Below are 18,791 nucleotides of genomic sequence, written 5' to 3' on the forward strand. Positions count from 1 at the left end.
AGCCAGGAGCTTCCTCCAGATCTCCCACGCACGTGCAGGGGTCCAAGGACTTGGGCCATCTTCTACTATCCCAGGCCATAGCAGAGAGCTGGATTGGAAGTGGAGCAGCTGGGACTCGAACTGGCGCTACTCGCTACGCCACAGTGCCGGCCCCGCTTTTCATTTTTTCTTACCTGAAAAGCGTTCTCCAGAAAGTGCACATGAACCCAGTGATTAAGGTTCGCCCAGCAGGTACCACAATAGAGTTCAATTCCTGGCTCCGGTTCCTTAATCTCATTTCCCACTGATGCCCTGGGAGGCAGTGATGACACTGCAGTCGGGTCCCTGACACCCATATGGGAGGCCTGCATTGTGTCACTCATGCTAGCTTCAGCCCTGGCAGTTGTATGCATTTGGATAGTGAACCATCCAATGGGAGTACTCTCACCTCTCTCTTTCTTGAAAATAAAAGTCCTTAATTTTATTTTTATTTTTGGAGTATTTAATTTTTGACATAAGGATAGCTGGGACTCAATGCTGGTTTCCCATAGTGGGTGGCAGTGACTCAAGTATTTGGGTGCATGTTAGCAGGAAGCTGGAGTCAGGACTCAAATCCAGGTATTCCAATATGGGGTGCAGGTGTCCCAAGTGGTATTTTAACCACTGCACCAAATGCCCACCCTTGGTTTCCTTTGTAATGACTTTCCAGAGAGTTTGTAACTGTCCCTTACATTCTAGCGTTTGCAGTTTCCCACAATGCCCTAAGACATGTGGAAAGATACATGGGCAGCCATGTTCCTAGAGGGCAGGCAGAGAGATCCAGTTACATGGGTACCAGAATATTCTATTTTTCTTTTGTTATATGTTTTTTAAAATTTTTATTTATTTTTAAAAAATATTTCTTTTATTTGAGAGGTAGATTTACAGTGTGAGGGCGAGACAAGGAGAGAGGTCTTCCATCTGATGGTTCACTCCCCAGATGGCTGCAATGACTGGAGCTGCGCCAATCTGAAGCTAGGAGCCAGGAGATTCCCCCAAGTCTACCCACAGGGGTGCTGGGGCCCAGGGGCTTGGGCCATCTTCTACTGCTTTCCCAGACCATAACAGAGAGTTGGATAGGAAGTGGAGCAGTCAGGATTCAAACCGACACCCATATGGGATGCTGGCGCTGCAGGCAGAGGATTAAGCTACTGTGCCACAGCGCCAGCCCCAGAATATTCAGTTTTGAGCCTCGTCTTCAGGAATTAAGAAGGGCATGAGGATTTCTGGGAGAGAATGGCGGTCAGCAGCTGCAAACCTGAGACCCCAGCTGTGGTCACTTTAATGCTTTGCACACTTTTTGTTGTGTTGTTTCCTCTGGTGATTCGAGGCAACTTCCTCCGGGAGGACGCACAGTGCAGGGAGTAGCTGGGGCAGCCCCGGCTCGCCTCCCAGTAGGCCTTGGGAAGACAGCCTAGGGGAGGGGGCGGGTGACGGCCTCTGTCCTGCAGGGCTCGCCTGGGAAGGGAGCAGAGCAGCTGCTTGGGTCAGCAAAGGGCCTTGGAGGGAGGTAGAGCGCCCAGTGTCTGTACAAGTCCCCGAGTTGGGCCGCAGTCCTCTCACATGCCTCTTCGAAGTAAGGTTGCCAGACTTGGAAAACAGAAAAAACAGAACACCTGGGAAACCAGGTAAACTGATGCCCATATGGGATGTCGGTGCTGCAGGCAGAGGCTTAACATACTACACCACAGCGCCAGCCCCATAACCATTTTAAAGAGTGTTATTTTCAGTTTATAATGGATTTATGAGGGTGTAACACTATCGTAAGTCTAGCACCATCTGCACTCCAGTTTGGGCCTCAGTTCACCATCTCACAATATTTCATTCCCCTTGACTTCAACTCAAAAATCTCTAGGCCAGACCCTCCGCCTAAGCCACTTCCAATGTGATTAATATTCTTACTCCTTCCTGTATCTCCATTGGGAAAACTCCCTTGTACTTTCTGCATTACTCCTAGTCTGTGGGCTACCTGCCTCCATATTCCTCCAGCAGTCTCAGCCCACTGATTCCCTTTCCACTCACCCAAGGAGGGGTAATGCCCCCCAGTGAGACCTGGGAATTCTGCCCGCCACGGCCACTATGCTTGAGCTGTGACCTCCTCCAGCTGTTTGCCACTAGCAGACGGGAACAGGCAAACACCTGAGAGGCTGGTGGTCAGGACACCTGCTGACCTGGCTGTGCCCACATTGCCAACCCCCACCCCGGCCATAGCCCTGGAGCAGCTGGTTTCCTTCGGGTGCTGTTGGAATTCCAGTGCCTGCGAGTCTGTTACAGACGTCAGGTCTGTCCCCATCTCCTGGAAGCTCTGGCTCTGCCCTCCTAGGCCCTCTTTTTAATTTGGAAGAATTTCGTTTTACTGGAAGGCAGAAATAGAGATCTTCCTTTGAATGGTTTAATCTCCAAATGTCTGCAATGGCCTGGGCTGGGCCAGGCCAAAGCCAGGAGCTCCATCTAGGTCTCCCTCGTGGGTGACAGGGGGCCCAAACACTTGAGCCATCACTTACTACCTCCCAGGGTGCACATTAGCAGGAAGCTGGAGAGCCAGAACTTGAACCAGGCACTCCAATATGGTAAGTGGACGTCCCAAGTAGTGACTTAAGCTGCTGTGTCAAACACCTGCCCCTAGACTTTAAGGATCCTATACCTATACTGCTGTCCCCACCCTCATGACCATCCATCCTTTTCTCCTTGTCCCTGGACTGTGTGTTCAGGGACCCAGCACTCCCAGTTGGGTTTCCAGCCAGGGTGTGGTACACGTTGGAGAGCCACTAAAGCAAGTTCAAGAGCCTCCACTCCTTTCCCTACATGGTCCTGGTAGCCAACATGGTGAGACACTAGAAGGTGGTGTCTGGGAAAGGCCCAGGATCAAAACATTGTGTTGTGATAGTTTTTTGGTGCATGAGAAGGGAGACAGCGGGGCCTCAGAAGTCTCCAAAGCCCAGGAAAACAATGGGAGGTAGGGTTTGCTGTACACAGATGACTCCACAGAAGAGGCAGAAAGCAGGCCAGGCCCTCTGCCCAGGTTCCAACCCTTCCCTGGTCCCTGGGCCGGCGTGGGGGACTGATGCTCAGCCGCTGAGGGTGGGCATTAGCTGAACTGCCTGATGAGCTTTCAGGGAGCTGAGACGCTGGCACTCTTAGCACCTTTCAGTGCCAGGAGGTTACCCAGTACAGCACTCAAGGCCCCAGTCTCAGCTGTCTTCCTGTTAATGCACTCTGGGAGGCACTGCTGATGGCTCAATACATTTGGAGAATGACAGCAGATCGGAGATCCAGTTTTTTTTTTTTTTTTTTTGGACAGGCAGAGTGGACAGTGAGAGAGAGAGAGACAGAAAGGTCTTCCTTTGCCGTTGGTTCACCCTCCAATGGCCGATGTGGCTGGCGCGCTGCGGCCAGTGCACTGCGCTGATCCGATGGCAGGAGGCAGGTACTTATCCTGGTCTCCCATGGGGTGCAGGGCCCAAGTATTTGGGCCATCCTCCACTGTACTCCCTGGCCACAGCAGAGAGCTGGCCTGGAAGAGGGGCAACCGGGACAGAATCCGGTGCCCCAACCAGGACTAGAACCCGGTGTGCTGGCGCCGCAAGGCGGAGGATTAGCCTAGTGAGCCGTGGCGCCGGCCGGAGATCCAGCTTTAAAATATGCAAAAGCTATGTATAAATATAAAAAAAAAAACAACAACAAAACTTTCGTATTCTTCCACTATCCAAAGTCCAAGCTTCTAACCAGACCATTGGGCCCCAGGCTCCCTACACAATCTTGGCTACCTCCTGTACCATTTGAAACCCACTGAACACTTTCCCTGCATGTATTCTTGTAGTCCACTGTGCCTGTACTTATTCGGTTTCCTTTTAAAAAGCCTATTTCTTGTTATCTGAAAAGCTGCGATATCTTTCATTCACTAGTTCATCTCCCCCATGGGTGGCAGGGACCTAAGTATGTGGGTCACAACCCCCCCCTCCCCCAAACACTGACCTGCAGCAGGTAGGCCTGTAGGGCCCAAGGCTAGTGAGGGAGTTGCTGGTGCCCCACTGGTCACCACCTCTCATGGAGACCTTCCCTAAGGCAACAGCTTCCTACGAGGTGGGAGGGACCCTAGCATTTTGTTCTTGTTGCAGTTCTGGGGAATGTGGTAGCAGCAGCAGCTTCAGTACTGGGGTTCAGCTCTGCAGTCACTAATATCCAGCTCTCTGCTCACACACAGAACACCACGATGCTCCATGTCATACAGCTAGGATTCAAGTTTAGGTTGTCCTGACCAAAACTCCCTTCCTATCCCCCAATCTACATATCTTTCAGGATTTTAAGATGCCAGGTAGCCCAAAAGCAACTGACTTGGTTGTAGGTGATCAGGTTATTCTTTTCGCTTGTACAACTCAGAGTAAAAAGGCAGTGAGGGCCAGAGTCCAAGACCCAGAATGCTGTCCACCACCACCCTTGCTTGCATTTGTGGGTTGAAAGGTCTACTTGTGGGGCTGATGTTCTGTAGGGATTAACCAAAGGAGATCAAATTCTTCACTTTCTGCCCCAAAGGCACATTCCCTCTAGAATTCTAACATAACCAAGAAAAAAAGGCCTCTCAATGAAACTAGGGGTAGGGTACATACACCAAGACATCATTAAAGTAGCCACAGCATTTTGAGGAGCCCAACAAATAAGAGAAAATCCTGGCTGGATTTGAGAGAACAGTTTGTTATAATGAATCAGAAATACACAAGATTTCACAGAACCTGGAACAGTTGACAGACTATGGTTGAAATTACTTAAACGTTCAAGGGAAATGAGAGGAGTTCAGACAGAATCAGTGAGTGGAGAAACCCAAGACTGGTTTGGAATAAACACGAGACTAATTGCTTTTCAGCCCAGGTATTATTTTCTGATCCTCCCAGCAATTAGTCTGCCACTGCTCTTCCATCCCCGTACCTTCTGACGCACTGGCCAAACCAAATGGCTTTCTTCTTCTATATGAAGGAGTTAAACCAGCTCAATCCCTTGGGAAATACAAAGCCAAGAGGAGAGTGTATAAATCTCATTTGTGGGTAGAAAGGATCTTACCCAACCCAGCAAGCCTAGTTACCACACGTGTTACTGCACATGGTAGCAACTTCAATCAAACTTGAGCTTCTACCATCTATAAACTGTTTTTTGGCCCTTGGCAATGTCAGTGTTCCCAATTTACTACACTGTATACTGCATCATCAACACATTTCTGAGCTCCAGATGTTCTGAACACTTCTAAGAGGTTATTATACAGAACTTAATCTCAGAAACCTAGGCATTAGGGAGGAACAGTGGCTCTTTCTAGGACTTTTTTGTGAGGGAACACAGATGAACCGAGGAAATGAAGATTAGAGTATATGGCAGGTGAAGGGAGGCAGAGGTAGGAAGAGGGTATCCTAGCCGTAAGGCCAACACATTCATGTTCAAAGAGAAGTCTGCGAAGGAAACAACAACAAAGAAAAAAAGCAAAGCCCAACCAAATCAAGAGAAAAAGGGTTTCATACAACACAGTATCAAAAAGTCAAAGGAACACACTAAATGCACAACTGGTGGTAGGTTAAGTCCATAGCCTATTATGATAGGTCCTTCCAGCATCAATCAGGTTTCTTTTCAACTGTTATCTCAAGGTTATTTACAGATGTGGTGATTTTAGTAAGAGTCTCTCACACAACGGTGGGCAGGCTTCAATCATTGGTTTCAGGATCTGTCTGCGCCATGTAGGCATCCAACTCGGCATCCAGGTGTCCTTTAGTTTTCGACATGTATGCATCCAACTGGTTGTCCAGCTGCTCCTTCGTCAATACGGGGCGAGTAAGGGCACCTCTCCCTCGTCCACGGCCTCGGCCTCGGCCTCCAAAGCCCCCTCTTCCCCGACCTATCATACCCCGACCTGGCCCGAGGAAAAAAACAAAAACAAAAACAAGAGTTACAATTAGGCTTAATGAATGCTATAGTAAATGCCCCTAAGAGTAGTGGAGCCTAGCTGAGAAAAGCTGAAGGGCAGGGTAAAGGAGAAATCTGGAAACACACACACACTGGATAGAAAGCAACACATGGAAAGCACACATAATGAATTCCTTATTACATGCTCATCTCTAAATGCTACTTAAAATATTATCCGATCAAAGGGAAAATAGCTGCCAATTATAATAATTAAAAAAATTAATCTTTCCTAAGACAAAGAATAACCTAAAGTTTGAGACCTCACTATCAGTTCATTACTGAAATCCATTAGAGATAACCCCATATAGCGAGACAGAAAGAAAGTGAAAGGGCACAGAGAATCAAGGGTGTGAAGGCAGATAGTTTCCAAATGAAGCTTTACTGGAGACCCTTCAGGAAAATGATCTCATCTCTCTTTAAACTTAGTGAGGTCTAACAAGCTGACTTCCCCATGTGTCAGGAGACTGAGGAGTTATTTTGACACAGGAATAATGTGAGAAGATGGAAAAAAACATTTTGAATGGTCCTAGCCCCGTCTACCTCTGATTCTAGTCACCTTAGGACAATGTGGCTATTTGAGAGGTGGTTTCAATTCACTTAACAAAGCACACTCGCTTTTTTGAAAAGCTACTTTAGTCTCTGCCACCCCTGTGATGTCTCTCAGAAACCAAATCAAGATAATTCTAGAAACATGGTATTTCATCCCGAAACTCAAACTCCTTTGCAATTCACTCAATAAGCCAAGTAGCACATAATGGGAAAGCAAACAAGCCCTTGGTTATCAGATTTCCTACAGTTAATATTCCTTGGCAGCTTCATGGTCATAAATTATGGAAGACCCACCACACACTTTAAAAGGACCAAAGGAATATAAACAAGGGACCATAAGAACAGGTCTCCCCTTCCCCTACAGGTGTTGTTGGGAGTGTTTCATTAAGCTAAGTCAGAAAGCTCCCATGAGATTTGGCAGTAACACCATCACCACCACTAAGCTTTTCCAATCTGGGTCATGAGGTCACAAAACAAGTATCACCAAGTTTCTCAAAGGTATAATCATCAAGAGCCAGTGAGTTCACTGACAAGAGTATCATCTTACTGTCCACCTTGATCAGAAAGAGGCATCTAGGGTTCCCCACAGGCATGCTGAACTTGGCTTCAGAGACAGTGCCCGGCTCCAAGTCTACCTCACTCTGCCTTCATATTTGCACATCTCCCTCTTCTCTATTCTTATCTGACTCAAGCTGGTGTTTTGAGCTATGAGGGGTGTGTGTGTGTGGTGATGATTCAGCAGAGACAGAAAAGATCCCAAACTATTTAGTCATTTTTATAATAAAATTTACATCTGCAAGAGTCTGGAAGACTACATATAATCTGGCTAATACACACCTGACTGGTTCTTGGAAAAATGACAGATTTTTGCACTACCAGCATGTGAATTTGGAAAATAAGCCAGTTTCAAAAAACAAAACAAGACAAACATACAAGCCTGTCTACGACTTGAAGCTGTGCAGAAAGGTGGCTCTGAGTTTTTAAGGGAGGAAAATAAAAGGGAGCTACTCTCTGAAGTTGGTAGCTGACTAACCTCTACCACCGATTCCGCCACGACCCATAGCTCCACGCCCTAGGCCCCCTCTCCCAGGACCTCCACGACCTCGAACACCACCTCTTCTTAAGCCCATTCGGGGAGCTACGGCTCGTCCACCTCGGAGCAGGTTTTGACCTTGGAGAGGAGGCACACAATGTATATGCAGGTAAATCCAAGAGAGACAAAGTAGATTCTGACCAAAGGAAGGCAGTGAGGGTTAAATGAGTAATTGAGTTAATTTTTAGGTTGGGTGGGGCAAACTACACACAATGTGAGCAGATTAAAAAGCTGCTCTTTAATCAATTCAACAAGTCTGACCACAAATCCATTTTTGGAAGAAGTTGGTAGTAAGTACATACATTTAATACATATTTACTGAATAATCAGATAGATGCCTAGCATTATAGATTTAAAATAAACGGTTCCTGCTCTTAATACATTCTTGTAGGAATGAAAAACTATACATGGCAGTATAATACTGCCCAAAACATAAGATACAAGTTAAATGCTATGGGTCAACTTGTCCTCTCTTCCAGATACAGTAGTTTTTCACCAGCACCAGGAGCAGAGATGGTTGGTTAAGATATAGGTCAAAAGACCAACAAAGTTCTTACATTTGACTTATTTCTAGAACATCAATGTGCTTTTTGATTCAAGCAGCAGCACGGTGTTTTAAAATGGAATGGAGATGACATGAATTACCTGTTGTTACGCAGGTCATAGCCTCTCACCATTGCACATTATCAGAAAAGGAATGGTATCGATAAAAGACATGCAGCACTATTAAAAATGTGATTTCAAAAGTTATTAATTATATTAATACAAAATCCAGGCTCAAAAGATGTTAAACAAATGGGTCCATAAGCAGCCCAAGAAAAAAGGGAAAGGAGTATAGCCTGACAATTATCAGGCACATGGTACTGACCTCGGAGCGACATCCCGCCCCTAAGTAGGGTTCTGGTGGCACGTCCCCCACGTAGTCCTCCTCTGGGCAAGCCTCTCTGAATTATGGGCAGGCCTCGTCCTCCGATTGCTCCCCTGGCCAGGGCCCCTATGGGTCGGCCTAACCGTGCCTGGATGTTACTCTTACCCAGGCGCTGCTTTAAGCTCTTCTGGAAGAAAAGGTGTTAAGGGATTGAGATCAAAAAAGCAATCCAGTGGGATTTGGCAATTCAAAGTGCAGAGAAAAAGAAGCAAGTGAGGTGTTTGGTGTGGAGGGATATAAACCTGCTGGGGGTGTCATAAAGATCCCAGACCAGAAGCAAACCTTTGCCTCAGCACACGGGATAGAAGTGGAACTGTGATCCAGAGCAGAACTCTCAGATGCTTGTGTATGGTCCCATGAAACTGGCATCACTATAAATTACCTCGCTAGTTTGGCCACAGAAGTCATATACTGCCAGTAGGAACTTAAGTTGTAATAAGAATATTTTACACAGTTCAGTCCTGGATTCTGTTTTTGAACCACAGGTTGACAATGACATGACTTGATTCATACCTGCCCAAGCTCTACCACTGTCTTCAAAGGCTTACTCAAACACCATAGAAGTTGATCACACTCTGGGCAAAATTTAAATTACAAGTTCATTTGAGTTCTTGTGACTTAAGAACAAGATTGATCTCTCAAAGAGGCCAGTGTGCTCCATTTTTTCCTCTGAGTATCTATCTCCAGACGATCCACTTTTTACCTTAAGATGCAAATAAACACAAAAAAGTCAAACTTCCTTTCATTTCTTAAAATTTCATAATTCCAAGTCTACTCTTGTAAATAGCTCTCTTAATCCAATATAATATCCTTTAATTAAAAATAAACATATAACTCATAATACATCTCCCGAGAGCCAGCCAAACTAGGTAAGAATTAAGGCAGGTGAGCTTTAATCACAAAATTCAGGGCCACATGAAAGACAAGGACAGAAACAGAGATTTTCAATAATATATTCCTCAGAATGAAACCATGAAGATCAATCTGAGAGAATTCCTATAAAAAAAGGGAGAACTAGAAAGCCTTGAACATAACCAAGGCCTGAGCCCTAGCAAACCTGTTTTTCTATGAAGCCATCAGTCACTAAGTATGAAAAATCAGTTGTACCAAGATACCACCAATGACTTTTTTTTTGCAACCATGTCCCTCAAATCTATGTTGTGAGGCATTATTGATTAGTCTTCTAGTACAAGATAGAAACTGCTTCTAGTCAGGGAAGGCTCTACACAGGTGCAACCAACCATTAAGGGCCTGTCCTCTCACTCCCCTGATCAGCACACAGAATTATGAGGTTAGGACTACGTTCTACCAGTTCTTCCTTTTTTTTTTTTTTTTTTTTTTTGACAGGCAGAGTGGACAGTGAGAGAGAGACAGAGAGAAAGGTCTTCCTTTGCTGTTGGTTCATCCTCCAATGGCCGCTGCGGCTGGCGCACCGCACTGATCTAATGGTAGGAGCCAGGTGCTTCTCCTGGTCTCCCATGGGGTGCAGGGCCCAAGTACTTGGGCCATCCTCCACTGCACTCCCTGGCCACAGCAGAGAGCTGGCCTGGAAGAGGGGCAACCGGGACAGAATCTGGCGCCCCAACCGGGACTAGAACCTGGGGTGCCGGCGCCGCAAGGCGGAGGATTACCTAGTGAGCTGCGGCGCCGGCCCACCAGTTCTTCCTAATGAGTCAGCTAACCTGCGGATATCCACTCTCCCAAGCTTTCAGTGCTGAGCTGTTCTCCCATTTCAACCTTTAGTTATCGCCAAGACTGATTTCTAACACTGATGGGAACTTACAGATGTCAACTATACCATCCAGTTTTTACAAAGTTGTGCTATAAGGTAGCCACTAGCCACACTGGCTATCTAAATTAAATATAAATAAGAAAAGTTAAGCTCATTTGTACTAGTCACATTTAGTTTAATAGCCACACGTAGCTAGTGGCCACCATACTGGACAGCACCACACTAGAAGCTACCTTCTGCACACCTGTAGCTAAAATTTCTTGTTGAAAGGTCCTTTGGAATGATCTGTCAGAGGCTTTCTTCGGCAATTCTTATGTACTCTTGGAAAATGGTGGTGCCTTTTGTTGCTTTCCTGAGCCAGGGACAGATCGGATCACTTCCAAGGCTTATGGTAGCTGAAGCAGAAAGCCTTGTTTATTTTTGGTCAGTGAGCCCAATGGTTCAGGGTGGGGGTGGGAGGGAGTTATATTTAACTGCTGAATTTATGCACAGCCATGCAGCGCTACCAGTTAAAGTCCTTACAGTTGCATGGCACCGCCCTCCAGACGCCCAGCCACAGCTTGGACATATCCTTCCACAGCCACTGTCCGGACTTGCACATACAGTCTATGAATAATAAAGAGTAGGTTTTATTTCAGATCTGAAAACTATTATCCCTACTCGACATTTTTCTTTTCCCCCCATTTAAAGTTTATTCCTCATGTTTTTAAGCTCCCCGCCCCCCAATTTACTGGAAATTTGAAAAAGAATCCACTGACTCTTAGTTACTCAGTGTTCTAGCTCTACTTTACTGTTTATAATTTTAGGTGCTGTGGACATGAGGGTCACTCTGCTGTATCTTTTACCTTTGACTAGGGCCATTTAGATTTCCTGTGTGAGGGGCGAAAGAATAAAATTATTTCCCTAGTTTATCTATCATTTAGCAGTAAGTAAAGGATGTTTTAAAGATGATCCGAAACAGAAACAAACTTTCTTCATGGAAAAGGCCTTTCATCTACTTTAAGGCTAAAGGACCAGAAACAAAAGCAATTATTAGTCATTGATAACACAAATGGGTCAAACAGATGGCAAACTCCCTAGAAGAGAAGACAATAAAGAAAAAGTTACTTATCAGTACCTGCCAGAGCTGGAATTCTCTGCACTTCTCTTTCAGAGAAGTTCCAGCTTTTGCCCTGAGTCACCTTGGAATCATCCATCAGGTTCTGACAGCCTCAGTGGGCTGCCTGCCTTAGATCACAGCTGCTTCTGGAGCATCAAGACCCATTCTCTCACCTGCTTAAGTTTTAATGCTGCCTGGACAGAGGGTCTATTCTCCATCTGCTGGGCCAGTCTTCTGTTTCTGGCACTGGCTAGCTGCTGTTGTTGCTGCATCGAAGCCCGAATATTCACTGGCATCGGCTGTTTGTTCTTCAGCATATTAGTAAAGCTTCAAGGTCGAACAAAATGGATGTTTAAATAAAAGCTTTATTACAAAACATTTATTGGCATTTTCATGGCTTGCTAGACCAGGAGCTCCAGATCCCACGAACTTTTAAGTAAAGTGGCACACTTAGATCAAAGCTGAAGTGGGTTAAAGACTCCTCTGTTTCGACAAACTTGCAAGAATCAGAAACTCAGAAATGCAGCTAAGTGCAGCACATTCAATCCAAAGTGATAACAAGGGCTCAGGTAATGGCTCTCAGAGAAGTGGAAGGTATGAAAAACACGCAATAAGCAGATATGACAAGAGACAGAAGATGTAATTTCAAAGACAAACAAAGAAAGCTTAAACCTTGGAGGTTTTTGAAAAGAAATATGAGACCAGAACACCTTCAAAACCCATGACAACACCATAGCCATAGAAGTTATAGGAATGCCATCAATTTTTAAATATATTTGTCACTCAGTAACATGTGGATATGGAGGACTAGTGTATCTGAAGAGAGAAGTACATAGGCTCCAGAAAAGGCAAAAGGAGACATTGTAACCTTTTAGTGGTCCAACACTGGTTTAATAAAATCACTGCTCAAAGGTAACTCAGTGAGCAAAGTTCTCAGAGATAGAAACTGCCTTAAATACCTTAACTTTTCTTAGTGTCAAATGATCACTTTTTCTGTCTCCAAGCAGTTATCTTTGGAAATGATTAATTCAATCATTTAAGGGCCCATGAAGACACTCCTTTTTTGTTCTTGTCATGGTTAAGTTTAATGGAATGGAAGAGAAGAACACTTAACTGTAAAAGAATCCAAAGCAAAAACAAACTAAAAGCAGAATGGAAAGAAAAGTGAAATGGAGCAAAGCAAGTGCCTCTTACAAGGCCCAAGAATGACATTCGAGGGCCTTTGGACATAGTCACAGCTTGCTACCTGCCTCTTACAGGCCAGATGCAACACTGCTGGCCTTGGACTAGGCAGCAAGCCTACTGCAGCCAGGGTCCCATGCTCCCATGCTGCACAACCCCTGTATCAACGTGTTCAAAAACAAAAACAAAAACAAAAAAACTTGAAGAAAAGGGAGGGTGTGAGGAGTCTTTTTAAAATACATCCCACTGGATAAATATTTCAGACAGCTTAACATAAAAATCTACTGATAAGGGGTTTTGAAACAACCGCCCAATTTGTTTTGTGCACCACATTAGATGTAACTAAGAACAGAGGTCTGTAGCCTTCTGTTGATATTTAGCTTACAACTGTTTTGTGCATTGGACCCCAGGGCCAATTTAAGTAATGTTTTCTTAGGAAGGAGCTGAAGTTGTTGTTGGCTGCCTCACCGCTCATTCAGAGACATCTTGGTGGTGCTTTTTAGCACAACTTTCGGCGCTGACTGAGCAGCCATCTTCAGATCCCGAGAATCTACAAAGGACAACAGCAGAATGAGCAGGTCAGAATAACAGCCACCTTATACAGAACAAGGCCCAAACCACCGAAAAAGCCTTACCACTGACTCCTGAGGAACACGGGAGGGTACTTCAAAGTTCATGGGAAACGGAATTAAAAGGTAACTTTGCTTTGGTAAGAAATTTTTTAGAATCTATGCATGTAAGGGATCTATCCTGAAAAAGTTTCTGGAGGGGCAGGCATTGTGGTTCAGCTACTCCACCTCCAGAATAGCTCCCTGCAGGCCTGGGAGGCGGCAGGTGATGGCTGAAGTATCTGATCCCTGCCACCCGTTGGAAAACCGGATGGAGATCCTGGTTAATGGCTTCAGCCTGGCCCAGACCTGGCCTTTGTGGCCATCTGGAGAGTAAACCAGCAGATGGAAGATCTCTCTTTCATATACACAAATGCTTAAAAAAAAAGTTTATAGAAACGTATACTACAAAAGACTGCATAGAATGCAAAAATTATTTTGCACCAAAATGTCTTTCAATTCAATTTTCTATAAAATTTTAAAAAGCACCCTCAAATCGAAGCTCACTTCAAGTTTACATGAGAAATTATTCAATTTCAAGGCCAAAAGGCATGTAATATCTGCCAAATGGTCCAAAATGGCAGAAACAGCTCAAGAAGGTGCAAGAGAGTCTGGCTTTCGATCCAGACTCGTCCTTTTCAGCCTGTTTTTCCACAGGGGGCTTTCAAGAAACAGATGCCTGGGCTCAGACCGATCAAACCGCAATCTCTGATGGTGGAGGTCTGGGGCTCATCAATAGGGGCGTGGGGGGAGGGGTAGCTACCCAGGTGCTTCTAATGAGTAGCTGAGGTTGACAGCTGCCGGTTTAGAAAGAAAATACAGGCATGCCTAGTCTCAAAATCGGTTTCCTATTCCCAAGTCAGAACTTAACAACGGACTAAGGATCTGGAGAAAGGAACAGGAAAGGTTCCCTAAACGGGCATTCATCTGGGAGCTGGCTCCCAGGGAGCCCTCTACAGAACTTAACCCTAAGCACGCCACTGTTTCCAACACTAGTCTTCAAAGCCCTGTCAAGACCGCCAACTTTGCTCAACTCGTCCAACGATCTTTCTTTTCCTCGGTACCCAACGACAGCCTCCGTGAACCCCGCCGCGGGGTCGCGGCCGGCGCAGCCCCTCCCCCCTCCGCGGCCCCGCCCCCTCCCCCGCGGTCCCCGCAGCCCACCGCCCCCCATGCGCGTCCGCCGGCTCCTTCCGCTCCCCTTCTCTCACCACAGAGACGCACCGAAGGAAACGGACGCCAGTGCTCCTCCCGGGGCTGCCAGCACGGCTGCGGCAGGGCGGGCCGGGGACCGGCCGAACCTCAGTAATTGACGGTGGAGGGGCTCCGGTTAATTAGATGGGCGGTTGGGTCAGATGCTTAAGTGGTAGACTGCGAGGCTAGTCCGTGGCTGTTGGCTGGCTGTGTCGTTGGCCGACCCGCCTGATCGCCCGGCCTGCCCTTCCCTGCCTTCAGTCTGTGCCACCACAGCTGCCGCCGCCAACTCCCGCTCGCTCTCCAAAACAAAATGGCCGCCACGCCCAGTGCGGCATGGGACCGGCTAAAATGGCGCCGACGCAATTGCGTCAGACGTTGGATCCGCGCACTAGTAGGGGGCGGGGATTTGTCACGCCCTGCGCAGAGCTAGGGGGCGGAGCCCTGGGTGGGAAGGAGGGGCTTTAGAGTTACACAGATGGCTCCGCCCCCGGGGCGTGGCTAGTGGCTTCGCTATTCTAGCGGGTATTAACTGCTACCTCCTGGAGTTGTCAGCGGCCCTGCTCCCAAGAGAGGTTTTAGTCCCGTTAGGAAAGAGTTCGTGTTCCTTCGGGCCTTTCTCCCCACGCCCTTGGCTAAGGCATCATGTTTACAAATCTTAAAGCGGAACCTGCTTTGGTCTCTGGCAATGCCAGAGCCGGGTGATTGGCACTGGTGGCTTTCCCCCGCGCCCCTTCGCTGTTTGGGTCGTGAAGTGCTGCAAAGGCCAGGGCAAGCCAGTGCTGGGGGCACACCTCCTGCCATCCGCCGCAGCCTCCATTGCCCGTCCATGTTTTCCTCTTCCCTGACTTGGCTGTTTTTCAACTCTCCTCTGATCAGGTCCCGGATCCCCCTTCCCCTCCCCTCCCTGGGAATTTAGTGCAGACCTATGAAAGGATTTTCCTTATGGCCACACAATCACGTCCTCAAACGTTGGAGGAAAGAGAGAAAGCACACAGTGGGGGCTTCCTCTACCCTCGCTCTGGGCACTGAGTTGTATGTGTGCATTTTTAGTGGGCCTCTCTCCTTGCTGGACTTCACCCAGTGAGGGTGACCATGGTGTTTATTTTGCTCACTGCTGTATCCCCAGTTCCTGCACAAGGTAGGACCCCTGTAAATATCTGCTGAGGATTGAAAGGAGATTTTTCTGTTTTTACAGCTGGGAAGCAGACGTCTCCCCTTCCAGCTGGAACCTGGAACCCCACTGAGCATTAAGGCAGATGGAATGCACGTGACCTCCCTCCAAAATAAGTGGAGCGAAACCCCTCAGGGCTGCCCTTCCGGACCCACAGGAGACAGACACCAGACGGCTGGCAATAGAGGAGCCTTTAATGAGAGATGAGCTGCAGGGCGGGCCTGCTGCTTGGCGCCCTGGGTGTGTGGGGGAGTGTGAGGTGGTAGCCGGGTGTAGGGGCAGGTCTGGGGGGACGGAGCGGTAGGGCGCTGCCCTCTGGGGCTGTCTGCTCAACTGTTCTCCCAGAAGAAGTTGTTACAGGCCACTGTGAGAGCAGCCACCAGCACCACGTACTCCTGGAAGTCCACCTCCCCGTCTCCGTCCTCGTCCAGTTCCTTCATCACCTTGTCCACGGCATCTGCATCCTTCTGGGCCTGTGGAGGGGGGAGAGAGCGGGAGAGGTGTCCAGCACCGAGTCCAGGGCCAGAGGGTGGTGACGGAGAAGAACGGGGTGGAGATGAGCAAGCGGGAGAGCTACGGCTAACTGGGTCTCCTCGGCTGCCCTTCTCCAAACCCTTCAAACACTGGTGGGCTCCTGCTGCCCACAGAATGCATCCTTAACCTGGCAGAGTTAATGGTGTGTCAGTCTTTCCCTTCCAGACTGCGGAAGCCTTATTACCGATGAGTCTATGTAGGGCTTAGCACTTAACAGGTGATCTATAAACCAGGCGTTTTGACTTCACCCGGGCGTGGGGGAGCCTGGGAAAACCCAGAAGAGAAGCACGAGAGAGGAGAGAGATGGCTGGGCTGAGGTGAGGCGGGGTGGAGAGAGAGACCACAGGGAGGTGCCCACTCCCTTCACCCCTCGCCCACCCCGCCCCGGACGCCCACTCCATGCTCACGTCCAGGAAGCCGGAGAGCTCCGTCTGCAGCAGCTCCTTCAGTTCTTTCTTGCTCAGCTTGTACTTGTCCCCCTCCTTGCCCGAGTGGGCGTGGAACACATTGATGAGGGTCTCCATTGCCGTCTCCAGCTCAGAGCCCATTGTGGCAGTGCACCTACCCCCCAGGCCCCCCAGAGCGAGGCAGTGAGCTGGGGACCAGGTCTAGGGTGTCTGGGGTTTGGGTGAGGGAAGCCTTCAGGCCTGGCCTTGGTCCCACAGCTCAGAACAGCTGTGAGATTGGAGTCCTGTTGCCTCTTATCTTTCTCTGAACTTGTACCTTGCAGGGAGACCCTGACACCTAAATTATCAGACCTGTGCTCTGTAGCCGAGCCAGAGAGCCAGGTTGGGGCATAGAGACACAGCCGCTGGCGCTGGTGGGCTCCAGAGGCCTGCAGTGGACACTCGCAATGGCTCCTGGCCGCCTGGACAGAGGCTGCTGAGGGTGGGGCAGGCAGGATGGTCACAGGACCAGTCTGGCTTCCTCTGGCTCCGTTTTCTATTTTTACCCTGGACCTTGCCTGCTGAGTGCAGCTAAGCTCTTCTGTGGGGGGTGGTGGGCTGGGGTCTCCTCTAAAGCCTACTCTGCCACCACCCTTAGTGTTTGGTAGTCTCTTTGGTACTTGGGTGGTACCTGATGGCAGGAGTGGCAGCCGGCTCGGGGGCCCCCAGGCCTCTTGGGCAGGGAGTCTCACTGCTTCCCAGCCACCTGTCAGCAGCTGGGCCCCCTTTGGTCCTTCAGCTCATTCTCCTGAACAGAGTCCTTGGGGCTTCTCTGGGGCACACTTCCCACGATCTCCAGGCTGTTTCCTCTGACTTCTCTGTAAAACCATCCCACCTCGGGGATGGGCGATGGGATGGGAAGGGAAGGAGGAATGTGCAGGCCTTTGCCCAGGCTCCAGGGCTCCCAGGGAGGGGAAGAGGAGACCTGGAGGCCAGCCTGACTGATGGGGGGCAGTGGGGCAGGGGCTTGGCACTAGTATGTTGGGAGAGGGAACGGGCTGAGTGCATGAGGTCTTTTGAGTTCAGGAGGCCTGGGGGAGAGCAGGAGAGTGGAGGGGTCTGTTGGGGAGAGGAGGGTGCCAAGCCAGGTGGCCCAAGGGGCAGCTCAGATGTCTCAGCTCAAATGTCGCCATCCTTCCCTGGTCCTGGGGGACTGGACCATGAATGGGCCCTGATCAGATGACACCCCAGTTCCTCAATGGGGCCCTTGTGAGTGTCACCTGAACTCTGGACATGAGAAGTGGTTGTCACAGAGACACAGGGGAGATGGAACCCAAGCCGGGGCTGATGGAGGGGATAAAAGGGTGCCCCAGGGAGGGAGGCCGCTGGCTCAGTTACCAGCGCCATCCAGGAGGGGCCTAGGATTTTATGTGGGGGTGGTTCTGAGAGGGCCTCAGGTCAGGGCAGATGGGAAAACTTGAGAGGAAAGAAATGGGGGGAAAGAGGCTGAGAAAGGGAAGGGAGGGGGGTCATGGTACCCGAGGACCTCTCTTCCTGATGTCACATGGGCTGTGCTCTGCCACCTCCAGACCTCCCTGGGCTTTGAGCTGGCAAGGTCGGTGGGGGTGGCAGAAGCTGAGCTGGCTGGAAGGGAGGCAGCGACACACCTGTTCTGCTTTCCTCTTCTAAGCCCTGGGGAGCAAGACCCCCTGCTGAGGCCCCTCCCCATGGGGGACTGAGGGAGCCTTGGAAGGGGGCCCAAGGGCTGTGGGAGGCGGGGCCCTGGAATCTCAGTGGCACAGTCCCCCCTTGGCTTCCTCACTCATTGGGCTCCCAGCCCCCACCACCTCCCAAACCTCATCTCCCCCAGATCCCAAACCCTGACCAACCTCTCCCAGACCCACAGTGCACCACAGTGCCATAGGCCATGGGCTCTTGGAGCCCCTCTGAAGCCCCCTGCCCCCAGGTGGGCCAGGCCAGAAACCCAGCCCGCGGTGGGGCGGGATACTCACAGTCAGCCTGAAGTGGGAGCAGGTTCCAGCCAGAGGGCCAAGGCTGCAAATGTGGCTTCCGAACTGTGCGGGACCTGTCTTCAGCCGGCCTTCCTCCGCCCACCCTGCCCGCCGGCTCCACCCCTTCACGGACAGACACCTCGGGGGCAAGGGGCCAGGAACGGACACAGGCGCCCTCTGTCTCCCGGGCTAGAACAGGCTGCCCTGTGTCTCTTCCCTGCGGCGGCTGCCGCCACCCCCCTCTCTGCTCTCTTGCTGGGCACAGGAGGAAGCAGGCGGGAAAAGACCTGCAGCGGGACCACTGCCCTGTTTCAGCGCCAGCTCAGCTGTGCAGCTCCT

General features: G+C 49.3%; 2 protein-coding genes across 13 annotated transcripts; both read right to left on the minus strand.

Moving 5' to 3' along the window:
• Window positions 1-4,690: 4,690 nt before the first annotated feature.
• CHTOP (chromatin target of PRMT1) lies at window positions 4,691-14,670 on the minus strand. Of its 11 annotated transcripts, none has more exons than XM_089299921.1 (7): window positions 14,377-14,670; window positions 13,013-13,094; window positions 11,536-11,689; window positions 10,786-10,869; window positions 8,472-8,655; window positions 7,544-7,681; window positions 4,691-5,908 (listed from the first exon to the last, which is right to left on the minus strand). In XM_089299921.1, exons 2-7 carry the CDS (start codon window positions 13,075-13,077, stop codon window positions 5,703-5,705), a joined length of 831 nt encoding a protein of 276 aa, XP_089156047.1. In that variant the 5' UTR covers window positions 13,078-13,094; window positions 14,377-14,670; the 3' UTR covers window positions 4,691-5,702. The 11 variants fall into 11 exon arrangements, with proteins under 11 accessions (XP_089156047.1, XP_089156045.1, XP_089156046.1 ...); XM_089299919.1 differs by having other exon boundaries at window positions 8,472-8,658; XM_089299920.1 differs by having other exon boundaries at window positions 8,472-8,658; window positions 14,364-14,670.
• A 1,026-nt stretch (window positions 14,671-15,696) lies between these two features.
• S100A1 (S100 calcium binding protein A1) lies at window positions 15,697-18,549 on the minus strand. Of its 2 annotated transcripts, XM_070077698.2 has the most exons (4): window positions 18,453-18,549; window positions 17,979-18,132; window positions 16,462-16,615; window positions 15,697-15,993 (listed from the first exon to the last, which is right to left on the minus strand). In XM_070077698.2, exons 3-4 carry the CDS (start codon window positions 16,600-16,602, stop codon window positions 15,850-15,852), a joined length of 285 nt encoding a protein of 94 aa, XP_069933799.1. In that variant the 5' UTR covers window positions 16,603-16,615; window positions 17,979-18,132; window positions 18,453-18,549; the 3' UTR covers window positions 15,697-15,849. The 2 variants fall into 2 exon arrangements, with proteins under 2 accessions (XP_069933799.1, XP_008262621.1); XM_008264399.5 differs by lacking the exon at window positions 17,979-18,132.
• Between the last annotated feature and the right edge of the window lie 242 nt (window positions 18,550-18,791).

This window comes from Oryctolagus cuniculus, chromosome 7 (assembly GCF_051225735.1).
Source record: "Oryctolagus cuniculus isolate XC-2025 breed Fujian yellow rabbit chromosome 7, ASM5122573v1, whole genome shotgun sequence".
Classification (NCBI taxonomy): Eukaryota; Metazoa; Chordata; class Mammalia; order Lagomorpha; family Leporidae; genus Oryctolagus; species Oryctolagus cuniculus.

Excerpts from the sequence above, each read along its gene's own strand:
- CHTOP (XM_089299919.1), bottom strand. The coding sequence starts at position 13,077 with ATGGCTGCTCAGTCAGCGCCGAAAGTTGTGCTAAAAAGCACCACCAAG. Across the intron at positions 11,690-13,012 it reads AAGATGTCTCTGAATGAGCG|CTTTACTAATATGCTGAAGA; the intron begins GTGAGGCAGCCA and ends TCGACCTTGAAG. Across the intron at positions 5,909-7,543 it reads TGGCGGAATCGGTGGTAGAG|GTCGGGGTATGATAGGTCGG; the intron begins GTTAGTCAGCTA and ends TCCTCGGGCCAG.
- S100A1 (XM_008264399.5), bottom strand. The coding sequence starts at position 16,602 with ATGGGCTCTGAGCTGGAGACGGCAATGGAGACCCTCATCAATGTGTTC. Across the intron at positions 15,994-16,461 it reads AGCTCTCCGGCTTCCTGGAC|GCCCAGAAGGATGCAGATGC; the intron begins GTGAGCATGGAG and ends CCCCCTCCACAG.